This window comes from Schistocerca piceifrons, chromosome X, assembly GCF_021461385.2.
Source record: "Schistocerca piceifrons isolate TAMUIC-IGC-003096 chromosome X, iqSchPice1.1, whole genome shotgun sequence".
NCBI classification, from domain to species: domain Eukaryota; kingdom Metazoa; phylum Arthropoda; class Insecta; order Orthoptera; family Acrididae; genus Schistocerca; species Schistocerca piceifrons.
This window is the reverse complement of record NC_060149.1, coordinates 255,132,404-255,154,345: the sequence shown is the minus strand read 5'-3', so window position 1 is coordinate 255,154,345 and position 21,942 is coordinate 255,132,404. Positions and strand designations below refer to the sequence as shown.

The window sequence follows — 21,942 nt, the reverse complement described above, 5'->3', positions numbered from 1 at the left end:
TTGTCTTAAAATACATGTACTGCAGTTGATACCACCCAACAAAGGGATGCTGTATTCTTTTATACACTTGTTTTTCCACATGTTATTACCATCAGACTGTAAAACCACAATCCACAGGCTCTTTGCTCATAATGTTTGTGAGAACTAAAAATTTGTGTGCTGATATTCAAATGATAAAATGAAAGCCTGTAATTTGACAAGTAATTAATGCTTATTCTGAACTGTACTTCAAATGCGTCTGCTCAATAGCATAACAACAAAAATTGCTGACAAAGAATATACGAATACATACAGTGATAAGTCGATTATTACAACACAGTTATTGAATTGTCCACATTTCAACAGATTGCTACTGCCAGCAGCCCGAGAAGTGATGAGGTGATGCAGCCCAAAGAGAGAGTAGGCTGACATTCCTTCTGTTGGTATGATACTTCTGTGACTATAATGCAAGTGGTTACTCAGCAGTGTACTCATCTGTCAGAATCAGGCTGTAAAGGAATATTGTAGGGACATAACATCAGTTTTACTTACTTTCCTGTCTTACAGGAGCTGTTCATGCTGCAAATGGTTTCTTTACAGTGGTTTTGTGGAAAAGCTGAGTGATATAGCTATTGGTGTCAGTGGCATTCAGATACAACTAAAATCTCTGGAAATTAAACAAAACTCCAAGGCCTGATAGAATTCCTGTCAGACTTTATATAGAATTTGCAGCTGAGTTGGATGCCATTAACCATGATATACCACAGATCTCTTCAACCAAAAATTGTGCTCACTGATTGGAGGAAAGCACAAGTCGCAGACATCTACATGAAAAATAGCAGAAATGATTTACAAAACTATCATCCAATCTAATTGATGATGTCTGCCTGTTGTAGAATCCTAGAACATGTTCTAAGCTCAATCATAACAAGGTGTTTTGAACATAGTTACTTCCTTCATGCTACACAGCATGAATTCCAAAAACATTAGTCATGTGAAACCCGACGTTTGCTTTTCTCACATGACATACTGAAAGCCAAGGCTCAAGGCAATTGAAATAACACTTATTAACATAAGTGCAGTTATATGGGGTATGAAACAAAATTCATTACTGGATTGGGGATTCTTGGTAGTTTCAGTCATTCTCCAGGGGAAGTGTGTTGGGATCTGCTTTATTGATCATGTTTATGTTAATGACCTGGAGACTGTAGTAACTTCAAACTTTTTGTTGTTTGTTACCTAATAATGAAGCACCATCTGAAGAAAGCTTCACAGAGATAGAGCCAGTCAGATTTTGATAAGATTGATGCAAATATTGGCAACATGTTATAAAAGTTCAGAAATTTAGATATTAAAAATGAATGCAATAATGTAGTACACTGTGATTAAAATATCAATGAGTCACAATTCACCAGTCAACACATATGAATACCTTGGTGTTACAATTTACATGGGTATGAAACAAAATGATCATATAGGCTCAAGTATAACGAAGACATGTGGCAGAATTCAGTTCAGGGGTATGATGTTGAAAAAATACGGTCTGCAACGGGGACTGTGTACAAATTGCTTGTGCATCTCATCTTAGAATATCGCTCAAGTGTATGGGACCCATACCAAATTGGTTCAACAGGGGATATTGAGAATATACAAAGAAGTATAGCATGAATGGTTTCAGGTTTCTATGAGTCATGAGAGACTGTCACAGAAATCGAGAAAAACATAAATAGCAGATATTGGAAGTTAGACGCTAATTATTGTGCAAAAGCCTACTTGTAGCACTTCAAGAACCACTATAAAGAAAAGAATCTAGAGATATTTGACAGCCCCTTACATATCCCTTCAGTAGGGACCACAAAAAAATCAGACTATTTACAGTGTGCACAGAAGCAGTTCAATAGTCATTCTTCCCACACTCTGTAAGCCAGACTGTGCCAGCTTGAGTGCCCGCCTGTGGATGGATGGGCACCTGTAGGCAGCATTGGGCAAACAGCTGACACACAGGCAGTGGCAGTTGGGCCATAGCCTATATGATTCCCTGGCTGAACACCTGTGGGTAGGGATGGCCAAGTGACTTGAACAAATGTGGAATGTATGCAATAAGGCTTGCTCTCTAAATGCCCTAAATATTTTGAAATAGGTTAGCCATAGTTCATAGGAAGCAGACTGCACTTGTCTGGTCCAGCTTTAAGAGCTTTCATGCAGTCTCCACTTGATTATGGGTGGGTGGTGTGTGGGTCTGCAAGATCTTCATATTTAAAAATGTTGAATGTGTGCACCATGAAAGAATTAGGTTGACAGGCCTATAAATACTCCAGCGAGGCCCTGGAGGGCTGACGCGGAGAAGGGTTTCGTGTGAACAGCCGTTGTAGCTCGCACTATTCGTCCACGAGACTCAGAGGGCCGTAGACATGGGTTCCCAGGTAGATGCTGTGTTTCTTGACTTCCGCAAGGCGTTCGATACAGTTCCCCACAGTCATTTAATGAACAAAGTTAGAGCATATGGCCTATCAGACCAATTGTGTGATTGGATTGAAGAGTTCCTAGATAACAGAACGCAGCATGTCATTCTCAATGGAGAGAAGTCTTCCGAAGTAAGGGTGATTTCAGGTGTGCCACAGGGGATTGTTGTAGGACCATTGCTATTCACAGTATACATAAATGAACTTGTGGATAACATCGTAAGTTCACTGAGGCTTTTTGCGGATGATGCTGTGGTATATCAAGAGGTTGTAACAATGGAAAATTGTACTGAAATGCAGGAAGATCTGCAACGAATTGATGCATGGTGCAGGGAATGACAACTGAATCTCAATGTAGGCAAGTGTAATGTGCTGCGAATACATAGAAAGAAATATCCCTTATCATTTAGCTACAATATAGCAGGTCAGCAACTGGAAGCAGTTAATTCTGTAAATTATGTGGGAGTAGGCATTAGGAGTGATTTAAAATGGAATGATCATATAAAGTTGATTGTCGGTAAAGCAGATGCCAGACTGAGATTCATTGGAAGAATGCTAAGGAAATGCAATCCAAAAACAAAGGAAGTAGGTTACAGTACACTTGTTCGCCCACTGCTTGAATACTGCTCACCAGTGTGGGATCCGTACCAGATAGGGTTGATAGAAGAGATAGAGAAGATCCAACGGAGAGCAGCGCACTTCGTTACAGGATCATTTAGCAATTGCGAAAGCGTTGCGGAGATGATAGGTAAACTCCAGTGGAAGACTCTGCAGGAGAGATGCTCAGTAGCTCGATACGGGCTTTTGTTGAAGTTTTGAGAACATACCTTCACCGAGGAGTCAAGCAGTATATTGCTCCCTCCTACATATATCTCGCGAAGAGACCATGAGGATAAAATCAGAGAGATTAGAGCCCACACAGAGGCATACTGACACTCCTTCTTTCCATGAACAATACAAGAGTGGAATAGAAGGGAGAACCGATAGAGGTACTCAAGGTACCCTCCGCCACACACCATCAAGTGGCTTGTGGAGTATGGACGTAGATGTAGACCACAGGTGCCTTAAAAACCAGCCCCATACCAAGCCTCAGCACTGAGGCTGGTGAGCCAGCACATAACATCAGGTTGCAACTACTCTTGGTGTGACAGGCCTACAATGCATTATCTGTGCCACGGACACATAAAACACCATAACGTGCCCACCAGTGGAAAATTGTTTGATCATTGACAGTGATCAACAAGGCCCTATGGGTTTCACACAAAGGGCTGCCTTTTTAAAGTTCCACACCAAGGTTTGAGCAGATCTCCACATTGGCCTCCAAAGAGGCCCAGAATTATTTTAGAATTAACAAATATATAGCATGATTGCACTCTAGATTTTACCTTTCAGTCTTCATTTTATAATATTTTAGATAGGCATTCCAATTTTGAAATAGTGTGTACTGATGGCTCAAAGCAAGGGACTCGTTTGGATGTTAAGCAGTGTTCCCTGACCATGTATTCAGAAGTCACCTTTCCAGTGAATACAGAGTTTGCTGCAGATCTCAATGCAAATCTTAAACACACTGGAACAGATGAAGCATCTTGATAGCAAAAAGTTTCTTGTCTGCTCTGATTCCCTTAGTGCCCTACGAGCATTGCAATAAATGTACCCAGCAGAAAAACCAATTTCTTCAGCAGCAAGGGAAGCATGTATAGTTCTGCTGTGTACTGTGGCATGTGAAAATCTGGGGAAATGAGCATGCAGATCAAGCAGCCAAGGTTTCCTATGGGGAGTGTGATGTGACACAATTTGCCATTCCTCTACAGGCTGTCATTTCGCTGTTGAGTGCAGGAGGATGGGTAGCAGGTAGTGCGGGACAATAACCTGTGATTGGTGAAGCTAACTATCCAGCCATGGCATACCTCATAGTGCTCATTCCAGTTGGGTGAAGTAACCTTGACCCACCTCCAAATAGGGCATTACCCCAACACGTGGCTTAATACACAGATGGCAGCATCAACCCTGTGTGTGATGGCTGTGCTGCGCATATCACTGTATGCCATGTTTTGAGTGCTTTTTATATTATGATAGGAGGGCAAAATCAAATGTAGTTAGAGATCTACCCTCTATTTTAGCTGATGATGAGACGAGTAAAGCTTTTCAAATTGTGTGTAGTGTTTGGACACCAGATTTTTTATAATTCTCTGATTTCTATTTTATCCAAACTCATCTCATAAAATTATGGTAAGGACTAAGGGCCTTGTTATATTATGCGCCTAAAACACGGCATCGTCAGCAGCAGCAAGTAACTAAAAAATTTTGTAGAAAATCTTTTGTACCAATGTGATCAGAAATTTTCCAGAAAGTGATATTTCCTCTGAATTGGCTATACTGAGAGAGTATTTTAATTCTTGCAATTTCTTCCCTTTGTATAATATATTCATCAGGTAACGCTTTTCATGCCATCAGTTATCATGGATTGCAATTCATTGATTTGTATTAATTAATTAATTAATTCACTGTTTGTTATACAGATAGCAGCATAATTTAATTATAACTTTTTGCTGCTACAGTGAGGCCATGGCCGTCCGTGATGCCGTTTTAAGCCAGTCACCAGAATTCAGGGATGCAAGGATACATGCGTACAAAAATGCTACAGCGGTGTACGATCTTTTAACAATAACTCTGGTACGGTGGGGGTATATTGACTTAGTTTATGAGGTAAGTGATGAGAATGTTAATAGTATTTACTTTTATGCATCTCGTTTCATGTTAAGATACTGGTGTGAAACAAGAATCATATAAACAGAGATGCCAGAAGAGCCTGTCAGAACTTGATGTAGTCTTCGAAATGTGCCCATGATACTCTGAGAGCAGTTGAAATTAACATAAATTTCTGCCACTTATCATAAGAACAAAGATGCTGGTGCATGGGATTCATTATAGGCAATGCATGTAAATATTAGACAAAGGCAGTGAAATGGTTAAAATATAGGGTGAATGTAACAAAGCAAGTAAGATGCCAACTGAAAAGTCCTTGGCTCTGGTACAGAGATGATGTGACATTGATGGTGGTGTTTTGTTTTCACAAAAAAGGGAAGATTGATATCATTGGGTAGAACAGTTATGGCCATTGATTTCAGGGAAGCAAAGAGGGAGTATTCTTATTTATTAAAGCAATAACTTGCAAATACTGCTCACATCTTCTGGACTGACGTGATAAAAATATTCACAAGAAGTATCCTGAATTGAGAGAGACTAATTTTTCATCAGGATAATGCATGTGCTCAACAACATCTGGGAATTTTTAATATGAATTGTTTGAATACTGGTGTTATCAAAAAGTCAGTATAAATTTGAAAACTGAATAAATCATGGAATAATGTAGATAGAGAGGTACAAATTGACCCACATGCTTGGAATGACATGGGGTTTTATTAGAACCAAAAAAATACAAAAGTTCAAAAAATGTCCGACAGATGGCGCTTCATCTGATCATAATATCAATAATTAGCATAGCAAAGTAAGACACAGCAAAGATGATGATCTTTACAGGAAATGCTCAATATGTCCACCATCATGTCTGGAATTATGATGAGGCATTGGCGTCGGATGTTGTCTTTCAGCATCCCTAGAGATGTCGGTCGATCACGATACACTTGCGACTTCAGGTAACCCCAAAGCCAATAATCGCACAGACTGAGGTCTGGGACCAGGGAGGCCAAGCATGACAAAAGTGGCGGCTGAGTACACGATCATCACCAAACGACGCGCGCAAGAGATCTTTCACGCGTCTAGCAATATGGGGTGGAGCGCCATCCTGCATAAACATCGTATGTTCCAGCAGGTGTTTATCAGCCAGGCTGGGGATGATGTGATTCTGTAACATATTGGCGTACCTCTCACCCATCACGGTAGCGGTTACAAAACCAGAATCACGCATTTCCTCGAAGAAAAAAGGCCCGATAATGGTAGATATGGTAAATCCAACCCATACCGTGACTTTCTCGTCATGCAATGGAGTTTCCATGACAGTTCTAGGATTTTCGGTAGCCCAAATTCTGCAGTTGTGGGCGTTGACAGACCCTCTGAGCGTGAAATGTGCTTCATCGGTCCACAACACATTACTCAACGAATCGTCATCTTCCGCCATCTTTTGAAATGCCCGCACCACAAATGCCCTCCGCTTCACTAAATCGCCAGGTAACAGTTCATGATGCCGATGGATTTTGTGTGGATAGCATCAGAGGGTACACCTAAGTGCCAACCAAACAGTAGTGTATGGAATGCCGGTGCGACATGCGACTGCACACGCACTGACTTCCCCATGCACAGACGAACCCACTACTGTCTCCATTTCTTCTTGAACTGTGTCAGCAGCATTACGCTTTGTGCTCGGATCTATCGTCTATACAACCAGTGGCTTCGAACTTCGAAATCATTCTCGCCACAGCTGCATTTGTCAATGGACCTTCACCCGTTTGAATCCCTTTCCTATGGTGATAGGAGTGTAACGCTGAACTAGCACATTCCCCATTCTGATAATACAGCCTCACTAAAAGCGCCTTTTTGGGTAATGTCAACATGCTGCGACTGCTGGCGCATCTGATTTTTCTCTCTCTCTCATTACAGCTCCTTTTATACATGATTGTCATGCGTAGTCACTGACGTTTTGCTGTCAGTGCCATCTGTCAGATTTTTTTTTTTTTTTTTTTTTTTTTTTTTTTTTTTTTTTTTTTTTTTTGTTCTAATAAAACCCCATGTCATTCCGAGCATGTGTGTCAATTTTTACCTTTCTATCTACGTTATTCCGTGGTTTATTAAGTTTTCAAATTTATACTGGCTTTTTGATCACTCGGTATATATCCTGTTACTGAGACTTGATGCCTTGTGGCTTCCATCTGTTCGTATATCTAAATAATTTAGTGGCTAAAAAAGTTTTTAGGCAACCAAATGTTTTTGCCAACTTGAATACCATATGACAATTAAATTTGTGGCAGTTGCAGTGCCACAAACTTCACCTTGGGGAACTGACAACACTGTGACAGATTTACCAGGTACTAAGGCAGTTCACCTGCATTATATCAGCAGTGGCAAAATGGTTCTCAGTGTGACTGAACCATATAACTGGGCAGTCAGTCTAGAACATTGGTGTTTGAAAGCCACAGTTATACATCCATGCCTGGATGCCATGAACAGTGCTGCTGTGGCTTACCAGCCTTATTACTGCAGGTAGGTATCAGCTTGACCCACCTGGTGTGTCATTAGGGTAATTGGTCTCGCATCTACTGAACCACATTGTTGCTGGCTTAGGTGCAACCAGGTAGCCTCCTCTTGGAGGAATTGCTCTAGATGCTGGAAGAAATCTCATTGTTAGTACAGCAGTTGCTGCTGCTCTTGTAACTGTTGATTCAATAGCTCGCTGTTCTACAGCTATCACTGATGTAGCTTTGCTTTCAGATGTCATGAATTCAGGTTTGATGATGGCAGGCAGTAAGTGTTCAAGTCTTGTGGATTGTGAGCACTTGTGCCGTGTGTTCTCACGAAGACCCCTTGTGAGGTACAAATACACTAAGACTATGTAGGGTGGCTCCCAGTTTTGTTTGTGTAATTTCATACCTAATAGCTCTTACTGTCTTGTCCAAGGTCAGCAGTTGTGTACAGACTGGCACTCATATTCAGTCAGTCTGTTGTAGTACCTGACAAATCTCTGCCCTGAATTTTCCAGTTCCTCAGCATGCAGAGTGGTGCCAAGGCTGCCACAAATTCTTTAGTCTGGGGAATTAATCAACAACAGAAATTCGTGCAAAATTGGTGAAAAGGAGTCTACACAATAATTTTTAGTGTTGCTAGGCCGGTCAGACTTGTGCTTTCCAGAGTGAATCTTTTCAGTCAAAAAAAGTGCACACGCATAAAAATAAATGACTTTTTGAAATACAGGAAGTTTTTCAACATTGGTAAAAATGTTTTCACCATGCCTTCATTGTGAAAATAGCAGAAGAGATGAGTAGACGCATAATAGGAAAAAATTATCCAACAGCACACAGTATTAATGATGATGACAAAAATGACACCAGCAGAGAGACGGATATAATCTGAATGTTATAAAAAGGACACTAACAAATTTCAAAATGGTAAACTGACTAAAACTGTTACGGAAAACATCACAGTGAAGTAAATGGTAAGACAATGAACATAGTGGTTGCAAAAATGAAATTAAAACATCCCCATTCATATCAGGAATCTAATGATCCAGCATCTTTAGTCTCATTTCTTTAACGCCTCTTTTAAGAACCAAAATTTCTCTCTCTAATTGCAGTCCTAATCCTCCCCAACCTTAATCCGTTTACTCCAATTGACTGTCCCTAATCATCTAATTGATTCTTCGTCAGTGCATCTTATTAGACAGATAAAGCAACAGCCAATTTTTTTTCCATTCATTAACTTTTGCCTTTCTCTGCATGATACTGGGTGTGGTGGCACAGTGGTTAAGCTGCTGGAAATACACTTGGAGGTAATGGGATTCAAACCCCCACGGAGTTGAGCTCAGTCCCTAGAGCACTTGCCCATTGCCCATGAAACGCAAAGGTCCCGAGTTCAAGTCTCGCTCCGGCACAAAGTTTTAATCTGCCAGGAAGTTACATATCAGTGCACACTCTGCTACAGTGTGAAAATCTCATTCTAGAATCTTCCCCATGGAGTTATTCAGATTTGGTTTTTCCGTGGTTTATCTAAATCACTCTAAGTGAATGCCATCATGGTTCCCATGAAAATGCCTCAACTGATTTCATGTCTGAGCCTTTTGTATGCTGAGAGTATGTTAGAGCCTAAATGAGATGGCTCTGGAATGAGTAAGTAGGGCAGTTGTTGGCCTACATGCCAGTGTACATTCAAATAGAAAAGCGTAAACCATGTGGAAGCTACAAGGTATTTATAATGTATTTTATTTATAGCATCACAGTGCGATTCCCACTGCTTGCTGAGGACTATATCCTAATTTTTGTACTGTAGTTTGGCATTAAATATAAAGGCCACTCCTACAAACCATGTAGTGTGTAGAAATCAAAATCGGTGCTAAGTCAATAGCCAAAAATTCCATATAGCGCAAACATTTGGGCTGCAAGTAATATGAGCCCATATCAGTACCGCTAAACGAAACCAGAATCATCTTAACAACAAACAATCAAATAGTTCCAAATGAAATTCTAGGTCCAGAAAAGTGAAGTGACACCCGTATTTGAGAATAAACACAAGGAGTACTTTAGTGATGAGGTATAAACTGCTGATCTGCCAGCCAGGCCAGTTATTTATTTCGTGTAGAGGTCTAACATGGTTGCCATGCCCTTTGGACTCTTAACTGCCAGTGGGAGTAATATCTGCCTAAAAACAATATTGCAGCCACTCTTGAGTTCCTCCATATAGCAAGAATGTTGAGGTATTTGATACTCTCACCTTCTAATGGCCCATGGAACCAGGACTGGTGGTGTAAGGGAGCAGGCATCCTTCCCAACAGCTCTGTGATGGGCAGGCCTCAGGAAACTCTGGAATAAGAGTTGGGGGGGGGGGGGGGGGGGGGAGGGTGGGATGGGACTTCTCCCACCTTGCGCCCTTCAGTTTTTAACTCAAAGGATGCTGCCTAGCAAGTGGTGGACCACTGCAATTTGACTCCATATTTTCTTAGTTGATTACGAATATTTGAGCATTCGACTAGCTCTGGTTGAATAGGGTGTGAGAGAATTTCAAAACAGCTAGTCTCTGTGGTCTCAAGGTAGCATTGCTTCCTCAAATCCCACATACAGTTTGAGGCATCTGTTTCGCATGAGATACTTCCATATATCATAAAGATCTTGATAATCTATTTTCACTTCGACAAATGGTCTCCATGGTTTTATGAAATGGTAATAGCGTGTCACTGTAACCTTATTTACCACAGAGATGCATGTATCAAATTTGTGTTTTCAAATGAAACTATGCAGTTTTTGGCTCCAAAATTGAAGTTTGACAAGTTTTGGTGCTCTTTCTGCATTCTCCATTAATTAGTACATTGTCAGCCTAGTCTTCAGTACTAAAAATAGTTGTTCATCCTTCAGTTCCTGTTACAGCATCATACGTTTGCATGCAATTACCTTCAGATATTATAATGTGCATGTTCTCCTTTATGTACACGGTTCAATCCCGCGTCCAGCCATCCTGATTTAGGTTTTCCGTGATTTCCCTAAATCGCTCCAGGCAAATGCCGGGATGGTTCCTTTGAAAAGGGCACGGCCGATTTCCTTCCCCATCCTTCCCTAATCCGATGAGACCGATGACCACGCTGTTTGGTGTCTTCCCCCAAACAAACCAACCAACCTTTATGTACATCATGACTCCGCATCCTCTATCTCCCCCCCCTCCCCCCACCCCCACCCCCACCCTTCCCCCTTTCCCCCATAATCAGTATAGTAATACTTGTAACATCTTTTTAAATGATAGTGCAGATTAGTCATTCGTCCACCTATGGCATAAGTCTTCTACATCCAAATTCCATTTTGCCATACCCAAAAAAGTATTTATTTTACAATCACATGTGTCATATTATTCTGTGATACAGCACACACAAGAAGAATTTGTGAATTTATAGAAACTTCAGTATATCTGCTTTTGTGTATGATGTGCAAATTGTTTCAAATACACAGTGTAGATCTCTTGTTAGCTGTCTTTCATCAAATGACTGCCTCATTCATTTCCTCATCATATATGAGAGCATAAAAGTAGGAAACTCAGATTTAGTCACCAAATAACCAGATTTACTAATTGGCTATACTCTTGCCAAATGACTGCCTACTCTATTGATCAGAGTTCATTGTCTCCTAAGCTAATACTGAATATACTAGGAGTGAGCATACTATTCAGAAGCTGTTATTCTGCAGCCAACCATATCCACTGAACATATATATTTCCCATTAGCTCTTCCAGACAAACAATAGGATAAACATTTACATTAGAGTCAGTGTTGATAGACACTTTAAAATCACCACACATCTGAATAGTTTCATTAGGCTTATTAATTACAGTTATTAACAGATGTGACTGGTGTCACAGCTCCTGGTGCCTCTAAATGATTAAGTTGTGCTTCAACTACTTCCTTCATTGCAAATGGTATATGTTCATCCTGGTAGAAATGTGGAGTAATTAGGTTTTAACAATATTTGAAACTTAATTGCGTGCTAAAATTAACTTGGAGTATTCCTTAAATAAAGCATTGGAATTGATAAACAGAATACTTTTAGAGATTGTGTCAAGTGAATCTTTTATTTGAAAACCAAAATCAGTAAAGATGTTGTTGTTGTGTTCTTCAGTCCTGAGACTGGTTTGATGCAGCTCTCCATGCTACTCTATCCTGTGCAAGCTTTTTCATCTCCCAGTACCTACTGCAAACCTACATCCTTCTGAATCTGTTTAATGTATTCATCTCTTGGTCTCCCTCTACGATTTTTACCCTCCATGCTGCCCTCCAATACTAAATTGGTGATCCCTTGATGCCTCAGAACATGTCCTACCATCCGATCCCGTCTTCTAGTTAAGTTGTGCCACAAACTTCTCTTCTCCCCAATCCTATTCAATACCTCCTCATTAGTTATATGATCTACCCATCTAATCTTCAGCATTCTTCTGTAGCACCACATTTCGAAAGCTTCTGTTCTCTTCTTGTCCAAACTAGTTATCGTCCATGTTTCACTTCCATACATGGCTATGCTCCATACAAATACTTCCAGAAACGCCTTCCTGACACTTAAATCAATTCTCGATGTTAACAAATTTCTCTTCTTCAGAAATGCTTTCCTTGCCATTGCCAGTCTACATTTTATATCCTCTCTACTTCGACCATCATCAGTTATTTTGCTCCCCAAATAGCAAAACTCCTTTACTACTTTAAGTGTGTCATTTCGTAATCTAATTCCCTCAGCATCACCCCACTTAATTCGACTACATTCCATTATCCTCGTTTTGCTTTTGTTGATGTTCATCTTATACCCTCCTTTCATGACACTGTCCATTCTGTTCAACTGCTCTTCCAAGTCCTTTGCTGTCTCTGACAGAATTACAATGTCATCGGCGAACCTCAAAGTTTTTATTTCTTCTCCATGGATTTTAATACCTACTCCGAATTTTTCTTTTGTTTCCTTCACTGCTTGCTCAATATACAGATTGAATAACATCGGGGATAGGCTACAGGCTGTCTCACTCCCTTCCCAACCACTGCTTCCCTTTCGTGCCCCTCGACTCTTATAACTGCCATCTGCTTTCTGTACAAATTGTAAATAGCCTTTCACTCCCTGTATTTTACCCCTGCCACCTTCAGAATAAAGTAAAGATATCCAGACAAAAAAAAGTTAATTACTACAAAACATGTTGTTGGTCTACATACATGTTTGTGGGTAGCACGATTGTTACTTGGCCTGTTAAAGCAGTAGATTGGTTACTGTACATTGGAAGATGTTTCATTGCCTCCAGAGGAAGTGAGCCAATACACCAATATCTTTCAGTGATAGTTAGGGGTGTGTGCTTGGAACATGTACTGGGAGAGCCATTTCCATATTGTCAATGACTAATGAGATCAAACATGTGAGTGAATTTGTGGTATGAGTTGAAGGCCTGATGCTGTACAGTGGCATGATGCAGCCAGTGAGCAGCTTTAATAAAAGGCAACCACATGACTAAGTTTGTTGCAAGCAGAAAACATGACGTTACACTGTGGCTAATTGTGCAGCTTGTGACTGCCATTCCAGCTTGTGACTTGGTGCAGGCTTTTCTTGTATTTGCTACACTTTGATAACTATGACTATCACTTTAACTGCTGCTGCTCTAATCAACCTATTTGCCCCTTTGATGATGTCACAGAATCTAAAGATTGTGTTGTCTTATTGACTTTAGGGAACGACACTACCTAGATTGTGCTTTTGCCACACCTATGGAACCTTCATGCATGTTGTGCAGCTGAAGTCGTTTCAAATGACTGTGCTGTGTGAAGAATCTCGCTTGGACGGGGATCAGACTTTCTAAGAGTGCTAGCTCAAACTTCCTGGTCTGGAGCTAGATGTACAACCGTATCTTGAATTAAAGATTCAGCGAAAGATACGTTACACTGTGAGCACAGGAAATTACTATGTTGATGAAGACAATTAAGTTTTGCCAACTGGGATTTGACTGGTTAATTTGCTTCTGACATTGGTTGAAACTTTTAGTATAGCAGTCACTAAATATGTTTGCATCTCAAAAATGAGTGGAAAAATAACTCAAGATGTTGAGTGACAAGCTATTGTGGTCTACAAGAGGTTATAATTTTTGAACCAGCTCATAAATGTGACCCATAGAAGACAATAACAGAGCAGACTGAAATGTCAGAAATGGTATCAGCTTTGCTTAATAGCAGGAAACATTTGAAAAGTATTCAGAATTTCCATCAAATTGTCAAATACCAGAAATCTTACTGGTGACATTGCTGGTATAGATAATGATGGTGTTGATTCATCAAATGATGTCCTGCTCTGCTGTGCACATCAGCAGGTTGTTCTGCCATTTCTATAGTATCTTGAACTGTCTCTGAATTTCCTGCTGCTGCCACCACTGCTGCTGCTGCTGCTACAGTTTCATAATCTTTGTTTCTATGATGCGGTAATAACGTGGAAGCGTTTGAGTGGAGGATGGAGGGGTTGAGCTCACCATCTGCAGCATCGTCGACAGGACTGACTGCGGACCTTTGGTACAGAGCCGAGTGGAGGGTCTGAATCAGAGGCTGAGACGGTTCTGCGACCATGTGGGCTGCAGATTCCTCGACTTGCTGCCATAGGGTGGTGGGGTTTTGGGTTCCGCTGGATAGGTAAGGAGTCCACTACACGCAACAAGCGGCTACACGGGTAGCAGGTGTTGTGTGGCGTGGGCTGGGCGGTTTTTTAGGTTAGATGGCCTTGGGCAAGTACAGAAAGGGCAAAAGCCTCAACGGGTGCGGGGCAAAGTCAGGACATGCGGGGACCAAGCAGCAATCGGTATTGTAATTGTAAACTGTCGAAGCTGCATTGGTAAAGTACCAGAACTTCAAGCGCTGATAGAAAGCACCGAAGCTGAAATTGTTATAGGTACAGAAAGCTGGCTGAAGCCAGAGATAAAGTCTGGCGAAATTTTTACAAAGGTACAGACGGTGTTTAGAAAGGATAGATTGCATGCAACCGGTGGTGGAGTGTTCGTCGCTGTTAGTAGTAGTTTATCCTGTAGTGAAGTAGAAGTGGATAGTTCCTGTGAATTATTATGGGTGGAGGTTACACTCAACAACCGAGCTAGGTTAATAATTGGCTCCTTTTACCGACCTCCGGACTCAGCAGCATTAGTGGCAGAACAACTGAGAGAAAATTTGGAATACATGTCACACAAATTTTCTCAGCATGTTATAGTCTTAGGTGGAGATTTCAATTTACCAGATATAGACTGGGACACTCGGATGTTTAGGACAGCTGGTAGGGACAGAGCATCGAGTGACATTATACTGAGTGCACTATCCGAAAATTACCTCGAGCAATTAAACAGAGAACCGACTCGTGGAGATAACATCTTGGACCTACTGGTAACAAACAGACCTGAACTTTTCAACTCTGTATGTGCAGAACAGGGAATCAGTGATCATAAGGCCGTTGCAGCATCCCTGAATATGGAAGTTAATAGGAATATAAAAAAAGGGAGGAAGGTTTATCTGTTTAGCAAGAGTAATAGAAGGCAGATTTCAGACTACCTAACAGATCAAAATGAAAATTTCTGTTCCGACACTGACAATGTTGAGTATTTATGGAAAAAGTTCAAGGCAATCGTAAAATGCGTTTTAGACAGGTACGTGCCGAGTAAAACTGGGAGGGACGGGAAAAACCCACCGTGGTAAGAAGTTAAGAAACTACTGCGAAAGCAAAGAGAGCTTCACTCCAAGTTTAAATGCAGCCAAAACCTCTCAGACAAACAGAAGTTAAACGATGTCAGAGTTAGCGTAAGGAGGGCTATGCGTAAAGCGTTCAGTGAATTCGAAAGTAAAATTCTATGTACCGACTTGACAGAAAATCCTAGGAAGTTCTGGTCTTACGTTAAATCAGTAAGTGGCTCGAAACAGCATATCCAGACACTCCGGGATGATGATGGCATTGAAACAGAGGATGACATGCGTAAAGCTGAAATACTAAACACCTTTTTCCAAAGCTGTTTCACAGAGGAAGACCGCACTGCAGTTCCTTCTCTAAATCCTCGCACAAACGAAAAAATGGCTGACATCGAAATAAGTGTCCAAGGAATAGAAAAGCAACTGGAATCACTCAACAGAGGAAAGTCCCTCAACAGAGGAAAGTCCACTGGACCTGACGGGATACCAATTCGATTCTACACAGAGTACGCGAAAGAACTTGCCCCCCTTCTAACAGCCGTGTACCGCAAGTCTCTAGAGGAACGGAAGGTTCCAAATAATTGGAAAAGAGCACAGGTAGTCCCAGTCTTCAAGAAGGGTCGTCGAGCAGATGCGCAAAACTATAGACCTATATCTCTGACGTCGATCTGTTGTAGAATTTTAGAACATGTTTTTTGCTCGAGTATCATGTCGTTTTTGGAAACCCAGAATCTACTATGTAGGAATCAACATGGATTCCGGAAACAGCGATCGTGTGAAACCCAACTGGCTTTATTTGTCCATGAGACCCAGAAAATATTAGATACAGGCTCCCAGGTAGATGCTATTTTTCTTGACTTCCGGAAGGCGTTCGATACAGTTCCGCACTGTCGCCTGATAAACAAAGTAAGAGCCTACGGAATATCAGACCAGCTGTGTGGCTGGATTGAAGAGTTTTTAGCAAACAGAACACAGCATGTTGTTATCAATGGAGAGACATCTACAGACGTTAAAGTAACCTCTGGCGTGCCACAGGGGAGTGTTATGGGACCATTGCTTTTCACAATATATATAAATGCCCTAGTAGATAGTGTCGGAAGTTCCATGCGGCTTTTCGCGGATGATGCTGCAGTATACAGAGAAGTTGCAGCATTAGAAAATTGTAGCGAAATGCAGGAAGATCTGCAGCGGATAGGCACTTGGTGCAGGGAGTGGCAAGTGACCCTTAACATAGACGAATGTAGTGTATTGCGAATACATAGAAAGAAGGATCCTTTATTGTATGATTATATGATAGCGGAACAAACACTGGTAGCAGTTACTTCTGTAAAATATCTGGGAGTATGCGTGCGGAACGATTTGAAGTGGAATGATCATATAAAATTAATTGTTGGTAAGGCGGGTACCAGGTTGAGATTCATTGGGAGAGTCCTTAGAAAATGTAGTCCATCAACAAAGGAGGTGGCTTACAAAACACTCGTTCGACCTATACTTGAGTATTGCTCATCAGTGTGGGGTCCATACCAGATCGGGTTGACGGAGGAGGTAGAGAAGATCCAAAGAAGAGCGGCGCGTTTCGTCACAGGGTTATTTGGTAACCGTGATAGCGTTACGGAGATGTTTAACAAACTCAAGTGGCAGACTCTGCAAGAGAGGCACTCTGCATCGCAGTGTAGCTTGCTCGCCAGGTTTCGAGAGGGTGCGTTTCTGGATGAGGTATCGAATATATTGCTTCCCCCTACTTATACCTCCCGAGGAGATCATGTATGTAAAATTAGAGAGATTAGAGCGCGCATGGAGGCTTTCAGACAGTCGTTCTTCCCGCGAACCATACGCGACTGGAACAGGAAAGGGAGGTAATGACAGTGGCACGTAAAGTGCCCTCCGCCACGCACCGTTGGGTGGCTTGTGGAGTATAAATGTGGATGTAGATGTAGAGTTCCTCATTGCCACTTCTGTGTTCTGACCTCACACTATCTAGGCCGATAACTGACACAGATCACATAGCATGTGGAAACCAAAACCAAATCTATGGTTGAAAATGCAGTAGAGATAAAACATTAAACTGAAAGTAGCAAGAGACCATGTCAGTACTGTTGAACAAATCATCGTGCTCAACAACCCATCACCAGAGGTCCAAATCAAAGTTCTGGGACAGAAAATTGAAGTAACAGTTTTATTTGACAATTGGTTTATTGAAAGGTCCAGTGATAAGATCTGTTGATCTGCCTGCCTGGCCGCATATTATTTCCTGTAAAGAACCAACAGCCATCCCTGTGTGGTCTGTTTGCCATGTTTTCTGGAGTTGTACCACATGCTGTACAAATAACATCACCACCACTCTATTTTCATATTGCTGGAATGGCAGTGTTATTGGAATAATGAACTCCCTCTAGTCATCAATCCCAGCCTTGCATCACCATTCTTCCTTAGTTCTGTGCAGAATACTGCTGAATTGTGTCCCCCCTACTTGTTGAAAAGTAATCATTTTATTGTTATTGTCACCCTCCACTCCTGCTGATACAGGCTTTACAACGGGTGAGCTGTACCTCAAGAGTGACAGAAGGATTCTACCATCTCTCCAGCAGCTCAGGTCTGAATGCACAAATCTTCACTAGCCTCCTATGTTCCATAAAGACAGGGTTAATCATCATTGTCATTAAAGCTCTGTTGGCTTGTTGGTCATCCACTGAAAGCATTTCTATCACCTGCTACCCATTTTTCATAAACTTCAAGCTATAATTCTGGTCACATACCATTCACTTTGCTGTCAGAAATTATCACCTGTCAAACCCCCATTTGATGCCGCATTACTGTATGCATATATACCAAATCTGTGTGGTCTTTTTTACTCCTGAGCACTTCATTTTACAGTGGCTCTTTAATTTTTAAAGTCAGGACTTAAATTTTGGTCACTCTAGAGTCCAAGGGCTGGTACCTACAATTTGGTTCTGATGCATTGACACGTTTACAGATTAAACTCTTTGTGAACATCTTAGTTTCCAGAATCTGTTGAATTATCTATTTATTTATTTTTGTCTTGAAATTAAAGTGGTGTGCTTTTTAAATCTCACTCTGCTTTTCAGTTTGAGATTGCATGTTTTCTCATCAAACTTCACTGACATGATCTCAAACTGTGGCCTTTTGAAACAGTGTTTCAATGATTATTTTATTTGTTGTTCTCATGTCATTACTTCACCTGACAATGCTGATACTTTGGCTGATGATTCCATTAGTAGGGGTGTGTGTTGTTCTTAGAGGATAATGTACCTAAGAGCATACAATGTTCTTTGATTGGTACTTCAGCGTAGTTACTAATTTTAGAATCACATGAAGGAATGCACCCAAGAAACTGCCATAAACAGTTTCCCCAATTTTCTAGTTTTTGTTGTTGGTAGATATGAGGCTGTGTTTTGTGCAGTATTTGTAAATATTTTGTGTTCTACACATTTAAGTGCTATGTAATATGTTTAGGCTATGTCTTGAAAATGGAAATTTATGCTAGTTTCCATTAACTCCTGTTTCAAAATGTGTTTAACTTCTAACTGGTTTTTGGTAATTCCAATGGTGTTGCCACAGCAGATACACCGGTTCCTGTCAGATCACTGAAATTAAGCTCCATTGGGCTTGGCTAGCACTTGGATTGCTGACCATTAGAGCCTGCCGTGTGCTGTTGGCAATTGGAGTGCCCTTAGCCGCTGTAAGGCCAATTGAGGAGCTACTTGGTTGAGAGTTAGTTGCTCCTTGACACGAAAACTGACAATGGCCAGGAGAGCAGTGTGCTGACCCCACACCCCTCCATATTTGCATCTGATGATGCCTTTGAGCTGAGGATCACACAGTGATCGGTCGGTACTGTGCAGCCATCCGAGGCCTGTTCTGATGGAGTTTGAGGTTTTTGATAACATTTCTGTTTAATTCGATTTCACTTACTGTTTATTGGTATGTTGTAGCGTGATAATGTAACACAGACTATAAAATACTGTATTGACAAGGTTTTTTCCATTGCGGCGTTTTGAAATTTTGATTGACTATTTGTTACTAGATACATATTGTATCTTGAAATGTGTTTTTAAGTTTGGAAAATCCTTAATTTTCCACAGATTTTTTTGTAATTTCTGTAAAAGACTGCTGCAGATAGAAAGGGAATGCCATAATTTAGATAGCTAGAGGTGAAAGTCCGAAGTATCCCGAGGTACAACACTTTCCCCTTCTTTTCGCGTAGTTGACATTTCCTTACCTGATGACCCCACCCACACTTCTGCTTAAGTCGAACTTATGACAAGCAGCACTACAATTGTATTGAAATAGCAATGCTATGTGGGAGGATTCACCAGATGTGTCGAACATTGGTGGAACCAGCTGTAAGCTAATACAGCTCCAATTGTTCATTTGTAATACCACTGTGTTTTGACTGGAATAAGGTTCATGGTCGAACATTCAGGACTATGGAAATTAGTGCAGAGATAGCTGTTAATAGACAGAAGAAGTACTTCGCTGGTCTACAGAACAACATGTCAGTAGCTTCAGTTGAGGATAATTCTCGAACTGTTATTAACCTGTCTGATAAAGGTTTTACTGAAGTTGAAATTTCTGTTCTAGTCAAAGGAGGCAATTTTGCTGTGATGCCTTTAAAAGTACCCACGGAAGATGATATAGCAAATATTGAGGCAAGTATCTGTCACCTTCCACTGCAGTCGGCTGATGTAACTAGGATGGAAACAGCTAGAATTTTATGTACATGCAAGCCACCTAACAGTAATTTGTCGTAGGCACAAAGGAAGGCACTGGGGATATCAGTGCAAATAAAAACATTATCGTTCATACCGCAGACAAAGGGTAATGCCACAGTCCTGATGAAGAGTGAAGACTATCATGAAAAGATCAATAATGGTTAGGATCCCACCAGTTACAAAAAACTTCAGAAGGATCAGAGTACAAAGAATTTAAAAATTGCTAATAGATTGGTGAAAGCATCTTCACTCTCCTTTGACAATAAGAAGCTACTCTGCAAAACTGAAGCATACCACCTGGGCTCTCTAGATTACCCCAAGGTGCACAAACTGCCGGTTGCTTTGAGGCCTACTGTGAGTGCTATAAGGTCTTCCACCCACAAATTAGCTAGACACCTTGCCTCTGCTGCAACCTCATGTTGGTGCAACTGACAGTGATATTAAAAATTCATATCATTTCATTGACAAATAAAAAGAAATGCACATGTGCCATGGTGATATTCTTGTTAGTTTTGATATTGTCATATTTGCCATGATCCCAGTGAATGAAGCTATCTCATGTATGTGGATATTTTTCCTGCAGATAATGTGGAGTTATTCAGACACTGCCTCACTATGACCTATTTCTGATGCAATATTGATTTTTATGAACAGATTGACATAGTGGTTATGGACAGTCCTCGTAGTCCAGCTGTTACCAATTAGTTTATGGAGAACTATGAACAACGGGTGTTGCAGACTGCCAGTAAAAGATCAGCCAGGTGGTACCACTATGTCGATGATACTTTTGTAGTATGGACACATGGCGCACAGAAATTGGATGCCTTCCTAATACATTTCAACAGCATCAGTCCAAAAATACAATGTACTATGGAGATGGAGAGTATTGGCCAACTGAATTTCTTGGATGTGTGTGTTATCAAGCAAGGAGATGGAATGTTGGGCCATAGGGTATACAGAAGAGTTACGCTTACTGACCATTACCCGCTAAGATTCCAACCATCACCCCAGATAAAAAAAGAGATGTGATTAAGACCTTGGTAGACAGGGCGCACAAAATTTGTGAATGAAGTTATTTGAAAGATGAGCTTGAACACCTATGGTTGACATTCAAGAAGAATGGTTATTCGAATAAATCAAGCACTTTACCCTCAGGAGAGAATCAGGCTCGACAAGGAACGACAATCGACCAAAGGGAACGTTTTCCTTCTGTTCATCAGCAGTACGATTACAGATTGCATTTGAAAAGTGTTGAGCAAGTATGATGTGAAAACTACCATCAGGCCCACCAGGAAGATAAAAGAAGGTTTTAAGATTGGCAAAAAATATTCAACAACCTTCGCTTAATCCGGGTGCATATAACATTCCTTGTAGTTGTGATCTGGTTTATATAGGCATCACAAAAAGGAGGTTAACACCTGTCTGGTAGAACACAAGAGGAATTACTGCCTGGAACATACAGATAAATCGGTCATAGCAGAACATCTTTATCAAGTGGGTGATCATGAAATAAAATTCATGGAGATCAGTGCCATATTGAAAACATCACATTATCATGCCAAGGCTATTGAGATTTATAAACACCTTAATAATTTTAACAGAAAAGAGGAAGTTTTTAAATTAGATAAAATTTGGATGTTAATATTGCAGCGTAAGAATGACAATCGATTACTTTCAGTCGAGCATGTTGGTGCTACCAGAGATAATCTTGTAGCAGACATCACGTGATGGACTGTGGTGCCCTCTACACTGCCCATATATTCAGCACTCCCTTGAGTTCTGATTGCAGTTCGACACTTGACCTCATACGATGTCTCCTGCATTGGGGAGGAAACGTCAGGAGAAAGTTTTATACATCAACCGTAGCCTATTAGCCCAGAAGTTTTAA

The 21,942-nt window shown here is 40.9% G+C and overlaps 1 protein-coding gene across 1 annotated transcript in view; it reads left to right on the top strand.

The window, feature by feature from the left end:
* The window catches only part of LOC124722862 (tetratricopeptide repeat protein 7B-like), a 223,549-nt gene that overhangs the window by 85,905 nt on the left and 115,702 nt on the right, over positions 1-21,942 (top strand). The window contains exon 8 of the mRNA XM_047247992.1: positions 5,000-5,147. Within this exon, the coding sequence (XP_047103948.1) occupies positions 5,000-5,147 (148 nt within the window). The remainder of the gene's footprint in view (positions 1-4,999; positions 5,148-21,942) is intronic.